A 12,757-nucleotide genomic window follows, 5' to 3' on the forward strand; every position below is an offset into this window, starting at 1 on the left:
CTTCTTCTAACTTGGGCCCCTGGAGTAAGGCTAGTAGTACCAGTTGTGGTCTATTTTCCTAGCTAAGCCTATGTCTACCTTAAATGGAATAAACATCACAGTATTATATATCTTCTACAATACAGATTTTAACTATTACAATTTTTTTATAAAACATATCAATGTTGTTATTATATTATATCAATGATGTTGTTATATTTCTTCTTTGTTACGAATGTTAGGCCTATCCTGCTGCTCGTGTGTGTCCCACACATGTGAGCTGGTAGGCTGGAGTAGCTAAGTAGGCCTACGCCTACCTAAGATCCTAAGGTAGAAGATTAATCACAAAATCAGAAAAACCCCACCAAAATCGGGGGCTCTACCTATAATATAGGCCTCCATTCCGCAACCTATGGGTCATGACCCAATGTTTAAGTCGCGAAGAAATTTTGATGGGTCGCGCAATCGCTTCAGATAAAAAAAAAATTGATGCCCATAAACGAAAGTGCCAACAACCGAACCCGGATGCATGCGAGTTAGCTTGGTATTTACCGTGCGAATACATTCCTGTTCAAATTAATTTAAACAGGAGCCATTAATAAAGTTTTAGATAAAAGTTGAAAATGAGTATCCAGACATCACACAGGCTGCAACAAAGTTTATAATGCCATTCTCCACAACATTGATGTGTGAGACTGGATTTTCAATCCATACATGTAAGTTGAAGTATCGGAACAGACTGCAAACAGTGACCCTGTGTGCCAACCTGAGGATTGCATTATCACTGCAAAACCAAATTGATGAACTTTCTGCAGAAAAGTCCACCATTGCACTAACAGACCTATGTACTGAATTTAATGATCATATCATGGATGGAGTAACATACGTCATTGTATAATGTACTTTTTTCAAAATGTAATTTTAATTCCAGAGAAAGTCATTCTGAATTTTAAAATGGTACAGAATAAAGTTTTTGGTGTTAACAAAACTCTTTCAACAAACAACTTTGTGAGTAAAGAATCACTTTATGTTCCGATAAATATTGCATTTATATTCTTTTTCAAATAAAGTTTTAAGCAATACTTGGTGTGCTAGTGTCATTAATTGTCTGTGTAAAGGTGTTTTTGAACACTAGTATAAAATAAAATAACTGACAAAAAAGAATCAAGTGCGTGATTACAGTGAACACTGCGCAATTCGCACATGGTCAAAATGCAAATGTATGTCCTCGAATCTAGAATATCGAAGACAAGTAACAAAATATGGGTATTATAGAAACACCTTTTACTTTTGATTCAAGATATAATTTTTCCATTATTAAAGACAAGGATAATTTGGCCTGAGTTTGATGGGTCGCGGCTGAGTGCTAAATATTTGGATTTGGGTCCCGGGCTAAAAAGGTGTGGAACGGGGATATAGGCTAAAGGAACATAATGGTAGATTTCTACATTATGTTAATAAACGACCGAAAATTGTAAAATCATGAAAATAAAACGATGCGAAATATCTCAGATTGTAAAATCGCGAAAATATAGGGCAGCGAAAAAAAAGGGCTGTACAGTATACAGTTTTATCTACAACTGTTATTAAAATTATATACATAATTTTATACAATATAAGTCTATAAACTGGTTGGAATGCCAATGAATCTAATAATTCTATTTACCAAGCCAAAGTAGAAACCATATAAGGGCATATATTTTAGACCATCCTTCAAGACATATCGCATTCTTCCAAGACAGCCGGCACGGATGGCCAGCATGTCAGCGATGATCCAATCCATTGTACTCTGGTGGTTGGACAGGTACAAGACATTCTCCTTCTTAAGGTCATCAACATCACCGGACAACACAACCTATTCATCAGTAATAAAAAAAAATAGTAAATTGTACACAATAGCCTACCATCATAGACTGAGTCTATATTACTCTATGTCCAGTCTACTAAACTGAAAAACATCTAGGCCTCTATGGCCGTAGTTCCAAACCTTTTTGCGTTTGTGGACACCTCTGGACATTCATGGACCCGTCCAAATATTACTTATTGTCAATCTCAACAAATAGATTAGCCTACAGATAGAAGATGATTCGCCATGAAAGTACAACATTAAACAGTGGCAAATCATGGAATTTGAAATAGAAACCAACTTTAGTCCCACCATGTTTGGGGCTGAGGTACAAATTATTTATGTCTATGCCACTTCTAGATGGCTGGAAATGGCACTGTCTGACTCAAAATTTGAAGGTAATTTTCTTTCATCCCCATCTCTCCATACGACGAAAATGACTTTAAAAATTGAATAAAAATAGAAAAAACAGAATTTCTTAGACTTTTTTTTTACATCTTCCTGATCCATGTAGGCCTAGCTTTCATATTTCTGGCACAACAAAAAGGAAGATAACCAGTTTTCTGATTTTTACATGCAATTGGCCTAGGCCCCTAATAAACTGTGATATTTTCTTACCTCGAAGTAGTGCACCGCCAGCGTTTCAGCCAGGGTCAATGTAGGCCTATCCTAAGTAACTAGTAGGCCTAGGCCCTGTCCTACGGTACCGTAAAACCTCGAATTGAAGCCCTGGGCTTCTTTTTTTTTTTTTTTTTTGCGAACTTGAGATGGGCTTCTTTTTGAGATGGTACTTTTGCAAAGTAAAGAGGGGGCTTCTTTTCAAAATGAATGCTGTAAATTTTGTGAATTTGTATAATTATTAAACAATAAATAAGGCCACTGTAACATCAATCTGTATCATGGAGTGTATTTAACATGTATAAAATCACCTAAACTACTGTATAACCAACCAAGCTCTTTTTAAATTTATTTTGTTTTTTGAAATTCATGTACAGTGTATACTGCACTTGAAATTCATGTAGGCCTACAGTGTATGTATTGTACTATCTCCAAAAGATGCCTAGGCCTATGCTATCTTGTAAAGAAGCCCATGGACTAAAAAGGGGGCTTCAATTCGAGATGGGCTTCATCTCAAGCCCACTGGTCTTTAAAGTTTAATTCGAGGTTTTTTTTACGGTATGCATTAAAAAGCCTGCCCTACTGTAGGCTAGGCCTACTACAATGCGCACTTTGAAGCTTAATGAGAGCTAAGTTAAATTGGTGTATATTATATAGAAAAGAAATAATTCAAAAATCCACTTTTGCAAAATACCTCCACGCCTGTACAATGTTCAAAGAAGAACTCAATGAATCGTTGGTATGTTCCCCATATGCAATCGTCACCCGCACGGAACCAGCTCGTTGGCAATAACACAGAGGCTAATCGCCAGCCTAGGATTAGCGTTAAATACTGTGGTCCAACACCCATTAACGCCACAGCTGGTACGGCGAACCGTAAGGTGTTTATATGGAATATCACTGTTAACATACTGAAAATATAAAAGTATGTGTTTTACAATCAAATTCATTAAAATTACACCATAACCCTAGATAAAACGCATACTGCATTTCCACATGTTAGCAGCGAATCTAGGAAAGTTTTTTTCACGACCAAAGCACGCCCTCTCACGGATACACAGTGGCCATCAAAGATCTTATAAACACAAGATAGCGTTCTCCGCGATTTACGCGTGCAAATTCTGTAATAAGGCATGAATGGCGCCCTCTTGCTAAATTGGAAACTTTTGACCTTTGACCGCTATGACCATACCTTTCCGTACGAAACATTTACATGAAACTCCACTCGGGCCGTCTCGGCTGAATCGACCCGAAAATCTCATTGCAGAACTTTGGTATAATAGCGCATGAATGACGCCCTCTTGCTAAATTGGAAACTTTTGAACCTTGACCGACGCTTCTATTTGTTACGCGTAAATCGCGGAGAACGCTATCTTGTGTTTATAAGATCTTTGGTGGCCATGTGATCACTAAAACTACATTAAAGATCTAAAGCCGGTTTTCTTCTCGTCTGCCATTCTCAACTGACTGTCCCATTGGTCACTTTAAATCTTGTGGCGGTCGTTCTTTTATTGTTGCTGCTCCAAAACTTTGGCACCAACTGTGCGTTACTCTTCAACTTTGACTGTCTTCAAGTCTCGGCTCAAATTCCATCTTTTCTCTTTATTTTAATTATGAACTTAATTCCTTTTCTTTTGTTTTTTGTTTTTGATTCTTCATTCTTTTTGTGCAATTGGGCTGTGGTTTCTTAGCGCATAGAGACGATTTTGTAGATGCTCTATAAAAGTGTATCACCATTACCATAATTATTACATAAACACATATTGAAACCACAAGTCTGTTCAGATGGTTTTATTGACTGTATCAATTGGGTTTGGGATAGGAAAGAGTCCAAACTGCAAGTTTGAGGCAACTCTAACTATGGAAGAAAAACGTTCTGACCAACGGGATTCTAGTCATGCTCGGATGCAAACCTTGATTGACAACTGTCTTTGGTTGCTGGACAGAACGGCAAAAAACCAAAACGGCAATAAGTCAAAACGGCAATGAGGAAAACGGTAAAAAAACCAAAACGGCAACACTTTTCAACCAGAACGGCAATAAAGTCAAAACTGCAATAAGTCAAAACGGCAAGACCAAAACGGCAATAGGCCTAAGTCAAAACGGCAATAAACCAACATTTATAGGCCTACGTTTATTTTTATCACAAATATATTTATATTTCCAATAATTTGTGTATTTTGATATGATACGGTACCAGTAGCAGAGACGATAGCTAAATGGTGACAATTGTTATTTTATATGTTTATATTGTATTGCTCTTGGGTAATAATAATAATAATAATAATAATAATAATAATAATAATAATAATAAAACAATATATCATACAAATTCGATAGTAAAAATATTGGGGGAATTACAATGTAAACATTTAAATAGTTGTAACTTCAAAATGCAGACAAAATAAGGCTAAACAATTTATGTCATAAAAGTGAAAATGCGCGAAAGAAAAAAAATAATAATAAATAACACTTTAAAGAAGAAGACAACAACAATAATAATAATATTAATAATAATAATAATAATAATAATAATAATAATAATAATAATAATAGTAATTGTTATTGTCGTGATGGAATAATAGACAATAACTGGATTTGTGTCAAGAGAAATATGTATAGGTGAAATTTTGCCCTACCTTACGTGGAAATGTACCGAATACTCAGTACATTTGAAAACAACTGTGAAAAAAATCTCAAGTTGTCCCACCCGAGAATAACTTGCGATTTTTTCGCAGTTTTTTTCAAATGTACTGAGTATTCGGTACCTTTCCACGTCAGGTAAGGCAAAATTACACCTATAAATAATAATAATAATAATAATAATAATAATAATAATAATAATAATAATAATAATAATAATAATAATAATAATAATAATAATAATAATAATAACATACAATACAATTCAATAGTAAAAAGACTGCGATAAAACACGATTCAGAAAATTATAAACTGCTGCCCGCGCCCGGTTGCGCTTCATTCTTGGCATTGATTTTACACCTTTGCCGTTTTGGTCTATGCCTATTGCCGTTTTGGTATTGTCATTGCCGTTTTGGTTTATTGCCGTTTTGGTATTTATTTTTGCCGTTTTGGTTTATTGCCGTTTTGGTCATTGCCGTTTTGGTCGTTGCCGTTTTGGGTTTTTTTCCCGTTTTGACCTGCTCCCCTGTCTTTACTTGCTTACGCTTTTGTTAGTGGTTTGAAACTAATCACTTTGTTTTTGGATTAGTTTCCTGCTTTAGAAAATGCTTTCTATATGCGTCCTTTGTGTTACCTTGTTGTTGGAAGAGAAATACCACCAGTTGGAATGTTCATTGTCTCAAACTAAGTACATAATTCACCACTGCCCGTCGACAAATGGTATGGGTACTTCATACTTCTGTCTCTGTACATTTTCCACATCGGAATTATATCAAATATTCCGATTTTCGTTCGGATACGTTACCAAGAGCAAGAGACTATGAGTTCAATCTCAAGACTTTTAACTGTGTATAAGTGGTACTCTTGATTTTTCCCAGTAAGACACGTTTTTCTCCAGGTATTTTGTAATACTCAATGAATAATAATAAATCACATTGGTATGAAAAAACACCCCCATTGGTGATAACTTAAAAAAATAAAATAAAACTGTTTCCGATGTCATTCATATTAGCTACCTTTCATTGAGAGAGGTTACTCAGAGCATGGAGGATCCATGCTCAGAGTCACTAAAGACTCGGTGACGTAACAACATACTTGACTAATCTTCAACATACAACAACTTATAAAAGATCTTTTATTGCGGATACGCACAGCACCCAATTTCAAGGTATAAATACTCCACAAAAGTTAAAAATTGAAACGCCCAATGACACGGCACTACTGCTCAGTCATTTCGATCAGCAACTGGATTTGTTTACCTACTGAATGAGTTATTCAGAGTAGCCGATGAGGCATGAAAAGAAAATGCTGTCACCAACGCAGTTGTGAGGTCAGTTTATACTCACCAACAGCATTTGATGTTACCAGCTAAAAAATAACAGAGATTGTATAATAATCATGTCGTCGTTTAAATTTTGTATTTGTATAATATTAGGCTTCGTAATCACAAGTAAACGAGTATCAGGCGGACAGGGTAAGGTATTATTTAATGTGTCGTGTTCGTTAGGTACATGGTAAATGGGTTGCCTGTTTGTATATATAGATGTCGGTGAATTGTGTAATATTATTTTGTATAATAAAGCTATGTGTAATTCCACTCGAAAGTCATAAAATTAACGTTGTTAAGCACTCGATAGATAACGTCATATAAAACACCAGAACGACTTTTAGATTTTTTGGAATCTGTATATATTTAATCCTGCTACTATTCATCGAAAAGGCCTTAAACCGTGATCCCACACACCCTTAAGAATCAACCAACCTGACACTACCAAGCCTAATCCTACTCTCAACTATTATAGTATATTATAGATACTGTAGGTCTATTGTTCAGTTAGAGCCGGATCCTAACATCAATGGCGATGACATCTACAATGCATATTAACCAAAAATGATAGTTTTCGGAAAGATTTTATTGATTTAAGTCTATGTTTTCTCATATGGAATCAGTAAATTCTTCCATTATTGTTATTAATAGCAACAGGGGTGGTATTTCTTAAGGGTTTGCAAAGCAAATATCAATAATAAAATAATTAGGCTTTCGGTACACCATGTGTAAAAACATAGGCCCATTTGCACTTTTGATTGTTTAACTTTATAACTGTTTTTACACGTGGAATGTATTTGAGTCTTGTATACATAATATTTTATAGCACTGAATTGCTTATTGGTAGTTTATACTTCACGTTTTATTTTGCCTCACCCCAACGTCACATAATTTCATATGACGAATTACGAAGCAGAGCCACCACCGGAATCCTAACATGATTTCCTCTGAGATTCCATAATATGTTTCCGAACGTTGCCTCCTTTATTACCTGATATTACAAACTATTTGAACTTTACTATTCCATCGAATAATATTGTGGTTTTTTTTAAATTGTATACAGTATTTGTTTACATTATCGAAAGATTATTCAGTTCATTTTAGGCTTACTTGAAGAAATATATGTTTGACGTACTTTTTATTCAACAGTAAGATTCAGAGACGGTTTCAGCTCAACTAGTGGACGAGTAGAAGTAAAGCCAAGCAGTGGAGGCGCTGATTGGGGAAACATTTGTAGCGATGATTTTGATATAATCGACGCCGACGTTATATGTCGCCAACTGGACTACGCATGGGCACTGTATGTCTACAACGTGAGTGAATATGTAGGAACAAAACCTGCTGCAATATCGAACCTAGAGTGCGATGGTAATGAAACGAATATCTTTGACTGCGAACACGAGGGATATGGTACAAATATGTGTGAAGGTGTCCCGGGAGTTGGAGTAATATGTATAGACTTGGAATATGCAGGTAAGAGGTGGGGATATCGGTAGTCAGCATGTGGTTCAATTGTATCAACTATTCCACGTGATAGGATTCATTGCTTCTACTTAATAATATGAGCAAAATATTTTCACTTGGAATCTATAAGAAAGAAGGATTAATATAAGCTTGCATTTCTTTGGCAAAACACATACACAGAAGGTTAATGGAAAGCCATGGACTGTGTTAAAAAACTAAACAGAATTATAAGTCATTGATTCTTTAAGTTACTTGACAATTTTAAAATTAACAGCTATAATTTCCTTTATTATTATTTCACATTTTTTCAGTTTTACATGAAAACATTACTTGTGTTTCATGTTTCTTTTGGAGTTAGTATGAAGAACTACTTTTGTGTCGTACGTTGGCCTAAATCCTATTTTGAATGTCCAAAATTGTTTGCTAGATATGCACAAACTTCATAGCCTTCATTTTAAACCTTTTTAAAGTTTTAAACTTCCATCGTTTTGATAATTGATAATTTATTAATATTTTTTAAAGAAATTGTGTGGATTTTTATATATTGCTTCTTAATTGTTGTTAGATTATTGTTCTCAATAATTATGTTCATGTTTTACCTTTTAAGCTATTTTATATATATTTTATTCACTGTATACTGTATTTTATGTATCTGCCATGCCATAACCACTTGAACTTCCTTCTTGGATAATAAAGTCTTTTGAAGTATTTATGTTCTTAAATTTATTTCTGATGTGTTCGATAATATATATATTACACACACACACCTACACCCCCCCCCCCACACACACACACAATAAAGTTACCGTATTCTTCTGATGTAAATAATAATATAAAACAATTCAGCAAAATGACACGCGAGTTAAGAGTTACTCTCCTACCTTTACCTTGTTCAGTTGTGTTATTTACGCATATTGCAATTTATTTTATGTTATTGTATGCAATGTGTAGTGGTTGCATAGAAAAAAAAATCAATATGAATAACGGTGTGATTTTATTTGATCTTATACACCAACTAATGTCAATAAGATTGGTTCTAATCAACTTGTTTGACAACTACTGTAACAATTGAAATCATAATTTTTCAAAATAGATTTGGTACCCGTAAAGAATCTACGGATCAGAACCACAGGTGGAGATGACACAAGCGGGAAATTGGAAATATTCGATAATGATAATTGGGGGAAATGCTATAAATATATATGCATCAATTTTGAAAGTTAAGGAAGAAGAATCTCTAAGTGTGAAAAAATAGGTTCCCAATAAAGATTCGAACCCTGGGGCATTCTGCTGTCTATGCAGACGCTTTAACAACTTGGCTATTGAGGCTTTGTTGAAAATTCCTATTAAAGCCTCTAATTCATCACACTCATGTGCATGCGAAGTTGGACAGCACTAGTACTTGATGTATGGCAGTTAACAGAGATCAATATCGTACGACTGTTGTCCTATAAATAAAGAAAAAAATTGTGTAATAAATTCCTTTGACAGGAGTCGGTTAATACATCGGTTAATACAAATCTTTCAAGGACAGTTACCTTTAATCACGGTCTTTCCAATAAATAAATAAATAAATAAGTTAATTAATTAAAAAGAAAAGAAAATCCGGCTCTGTTTTTGTTCCAATACTTTTTGTGATTACTATTTCGATTTTTTCATTTATTCTAATTGTATTTATTAGGTCTGATTACTTTTAATATAAACATCATTAGATTGTACCCACAGTAAAAGAAGATTAATTGAGATATCCTTCTGCTAAATTTTAGATGGGATATTGACGATACCGTCACTGCGTGTCGCCAGCTAGGCTTCGCCTTTGCCGTTGAATTTAATACCTACACTGATCCAGGTTCTATGGTTGGAATATATAAAGATTTCGATTGTAACGGCATCCAGGGATATCTGCTTGCATGTGAACATAGAAAGGGCACATGTGATGAATACGTCAAAGTTACATGCACCGTAGAGTTTGAAGGTACAGTATGGTACTTTTATAATGAGGCCGAAATATGATTTGTTGTCTGAATTTCCATCATCACCATCATTACCAAGAACATTAGCAGCATCATTACCATAGTTATCATATCGTCACCATCATCATCATCATCACACCACCAGTGGCGTAGCTACGGGCAGTGCAGCCAATGTAAAGCACTGGCCAGTGGTATTAGGGGCCCATTCATAAACCACCATCACCGCCAACATCGTCGTCGTCATCATCATCATCATCATCATCATCATCATCATCATCATCATCATCATCATCATCATCATCATCATCATCATCATCATCATCATCACCACCACCAACATCATCATCATCATCATCATCATCATCATCATCATCATCATCATCCATCATCATCATCATCATCATCATCATCATCATCATCGTCGTCGTCCTCATCATTACCGTCATTATCATTAGGTCTACCGTCGTCATCATCATCACCATTACCGTCGTCATTATCAGCATCATCATCACCATTACCATCACTATTGCCATCATCAACATCATCATCGTCGTCGTCATCATCATCACCATCATCGTCGTCGTCGTCATTATCACCATCACCACCATCACCCTCATTAGCATCATCATTATTATCATATATTAATAATAATAATATATTATTATTATTGTTATTATTATTATTATTATTATTATTATTATTATTATTATTATATTTAGATGATAATAGTGGTGAAGAGCCTTATGAGGACGGTACAGGTATGTTTTACGATTACTATCAATGGATAAACGAAAATCCATGTGATGACTTTGAATGTGAAAATGGAGAATGTTTTATAGATGAATATTTTGATGCCGTATGTGATTGTCATGCAGAGTGGAAAGGGGATCACTGTGAACTTCCAGGTAAGCATATAGAAAAGAGATCTAATTCTATTCTACATAATTGTTCTATGTTAAAGCGATTTTAAAATATACAACTTTAATCAATATTTCAGTTGATGATGGTAACAACAACAACAACAATCCACCAACTGATCCTCCAGCTTCAAGTTCAGATGGTTAGTATTTGCAAATACAAAAAAAAAAAAAAATAATAAAGAAACATGTTTTTAATTTATGTCATTGTTTGTCATTTATTTACTAATATCTTTAGCCAGGATGACACAATCATTTTAAAGAAATGTTTTTCATTGTGGTCCTGGAAAAAAAAATATTAATAATGATAATAACAATAATAATAAACAACAAAAAAATAATAATGATAAACAAAACACAAAAGAACACACCCAGAGTCAGTACACTATAAGTTCTTTTGTAGGTTTGATGGTATTTTTGTATAAAGATGATGTTGCAAATCAAGCATCTCATTAATAGCTTATAGTTTTGAACCTCAATCGCCGAGAAATTTCAAAGGGAAATTCACATTACCAACAGAAACAAAAGTTATTGCCATTACGCCGTTTTTATAGCAGCCAAATGTTTTCTTAATAAATAAATAAATAAATAATAACATTTTATAAGTAAATTTAAGTCTGTAATATATTGCATATACGTGACTGTTTTAATTTTAAAATGTTCTCAATTCATATATTTCAGATGTAATCATATACGTTGCTATTGGAGTGGGAGTATTTGTATTGCTAGTTGCTACTTTCGTCATAATATATGTGACATATATTTTGAGGTATTTTTTTTATTTGGTTCGGTTGTCATCCGGGTATTTTTGTTTACTTTCAAGTCGCCCTAATTCAGTGGACAACTTTGTTAAAATGACAGTTTATTGGTTCAGACGGTGTCTCCGTAATAGGGGCACAACTGCACACTGAAAATATCTTTGGAATTAGCCTGAATTTTGAAAAGTTCAAAAGTATAATTAAGATACAGCCTGGTGTCCGTTCAAATTTTGCCATGTATTCTTATCTTAATAAAATCTCCGGTGGTCTTTTGTTGTTTTAGACGTCGAAGGTTACAAAGATCTACGACAAAAAAGCCAGTGGAAATTGGATTGAAAGGCAAACCGGTAGCTGAAAATAGACGAAATAACAACACGTACCAGAAAACCACCGGGTTGCCAAATCCAGCGCTGAATAAACCCACATCACCCCCTACCGAATACTACCTGGAGCCGTCCTCTGATTACGTTTCACCAGCAGAAGATTACACTGCTCTTGCACCGGCCTCTGAAATTTATGATGAAATACCGTATGATACCATCGACAACGGAGGCTATATGGATTTACAACCGTCAGAGAACAAAGCACCACCCGAACTTCCAAAGCCAAGATAAATAGTTCAATTATTGTTTGACGGTATAAAAAGTTATTTTACACTTACGAAACGAGGCCTACTCCGCTTTATTCCATGGGGTCTACCATGAAGTTTCCCTCAATTTAGACATAATTCAAAACCATCCTCATAAATCGAGTAGGTGGTGATCACTCTGTTCTTGTCTCGTATAGTGGAAAATTATTATTTTTTTTTTTAACTATGTAGGCCTCCTACAGGCTATGTAGGCCTCTTTCAGAGTTAGAGTGAGCCTCTGCATCACCCTGTGGTGGTAGGGTAAATGTGCATCACTGTTGATGTGCATCGCAATTAAGGTCTATGCTGGAAAGGACAAATTACACAGTCAGTCAGTGACAGCTACCAATGTGCGCGGGTCCTCCGTGACATTCCTGTTTTCTTACTAATGTACACGGCAATATACATACATACATACATATATATATATCTGTCTCTTATACACATCTAGATGTGTATAAGAGACAGGGTATTTAGCTGTTGTTCTATGAAATGGATAGAAACGTGTTTAGTTGAACAGGTAGAGCTACTAAAGGAGCTGATTTAACCTATATACATATATATATATATATATATATATATATATATATATATATATACTGTA

The 12,757-nt window shown here is 34.7% G+C and overlaps 3 protein-coding genes across 3 annotated transcripts in view; 2 read left to right on the forward strand and 1 right to left on the reverse strand.

Annotated features, from left to right (window-relative positions):
* Nucleotides 1-3,483, reverse strand: part of LOC117123839 (1-acyl-sn-glycerol-3-phosphate acyltransferase epsilon-like) — a 12,761-nt gene extending 9,278 nt beyond the window's left edge. The window contains exons 1-2 of the mRNA XM_033269863.1: nucleotides 3,138-3,483; nucleotides 1,646-1,834 (exon numbers count right to left, since the gene is read on the reverse strand). Coding sequence (XP_033125754.1) covers nucleotides 1,646-1,834; nucleotides 3,138-3,353 — 405 coding nt within the window. The 5' untranslated portion in view covers nucleotides 3,354-3,483. The remainder of the gene's footprint in view (nucleotides 1-1,645; nucleotides 1,835-3,137) is intronic.
* A 2,875-nt stretch (nucleotides 3,484-6,358) lies between these two features.
* Nucleotides 6,359-9,101, forward strand: LOC117123840 (scavenger receptor cysteine-rich type 1 protein M130-like). Its single transcript, XM_033269865.1, has 3 exons — nucleotides 6,359-6,560; nucleotides 7,563-7,886; nucleotides 8,971-9,101. The coding sequence occupies exons 1-3, from the start codon at nucleotides 6,485-6,487 to the stop codon at nucleotides 9,099-9,101; spliced, it is 531 nt and encodes a 176-aa protein (XP_033125756.1). The 5' UTR covers nucleotides 6,359-6,484.
* Nucleotides 9,102-9,649: 548 nt separating this feature from the next.
* LOC117123860 lies at nucleotides 9,650-12,527 on the forward strand. Its single transcript, XM_033269895.1, has 5 exons — nucleotides 9,650-9,852; nucleotides 10,570-10,755; nucleotides 10,848-10,910; nucleotides 11,449-11,536; nucleotides 11,809-12,527. The coding sequence occupies exons 1-5, from the start codon at nucleotides 9,732-9,734 to the stop codon at nucleotides 12,137-12,139; spliced, it is 789 nt and encodes a 262-aa protein (XP_033125786.1). The 5' UTR covers nucleotides 9,650-9,731; the 3' UTR covers nucleotides 12,140-12,527.
* Nucleotides 12,528-12,757: the final 230 nt, after the last annotated feature.

The sequence above is a fragment of the Anneissia japonica genome, unplaced genomic scaffold (assembly GCF_011630105.1).
Source record: "Anneissia japonica isolate Jap-2015-1 unplaced genomic scaffold, ASM1163010v1 scaffold287706_len398110_cov188, whole genome shotgun sequence".
NCBI lineage: Eukaryota > Metazoa > Echinodermata > Crinoidea > Comatulida > Comatulidae > Anneissia > Anneissia japonica.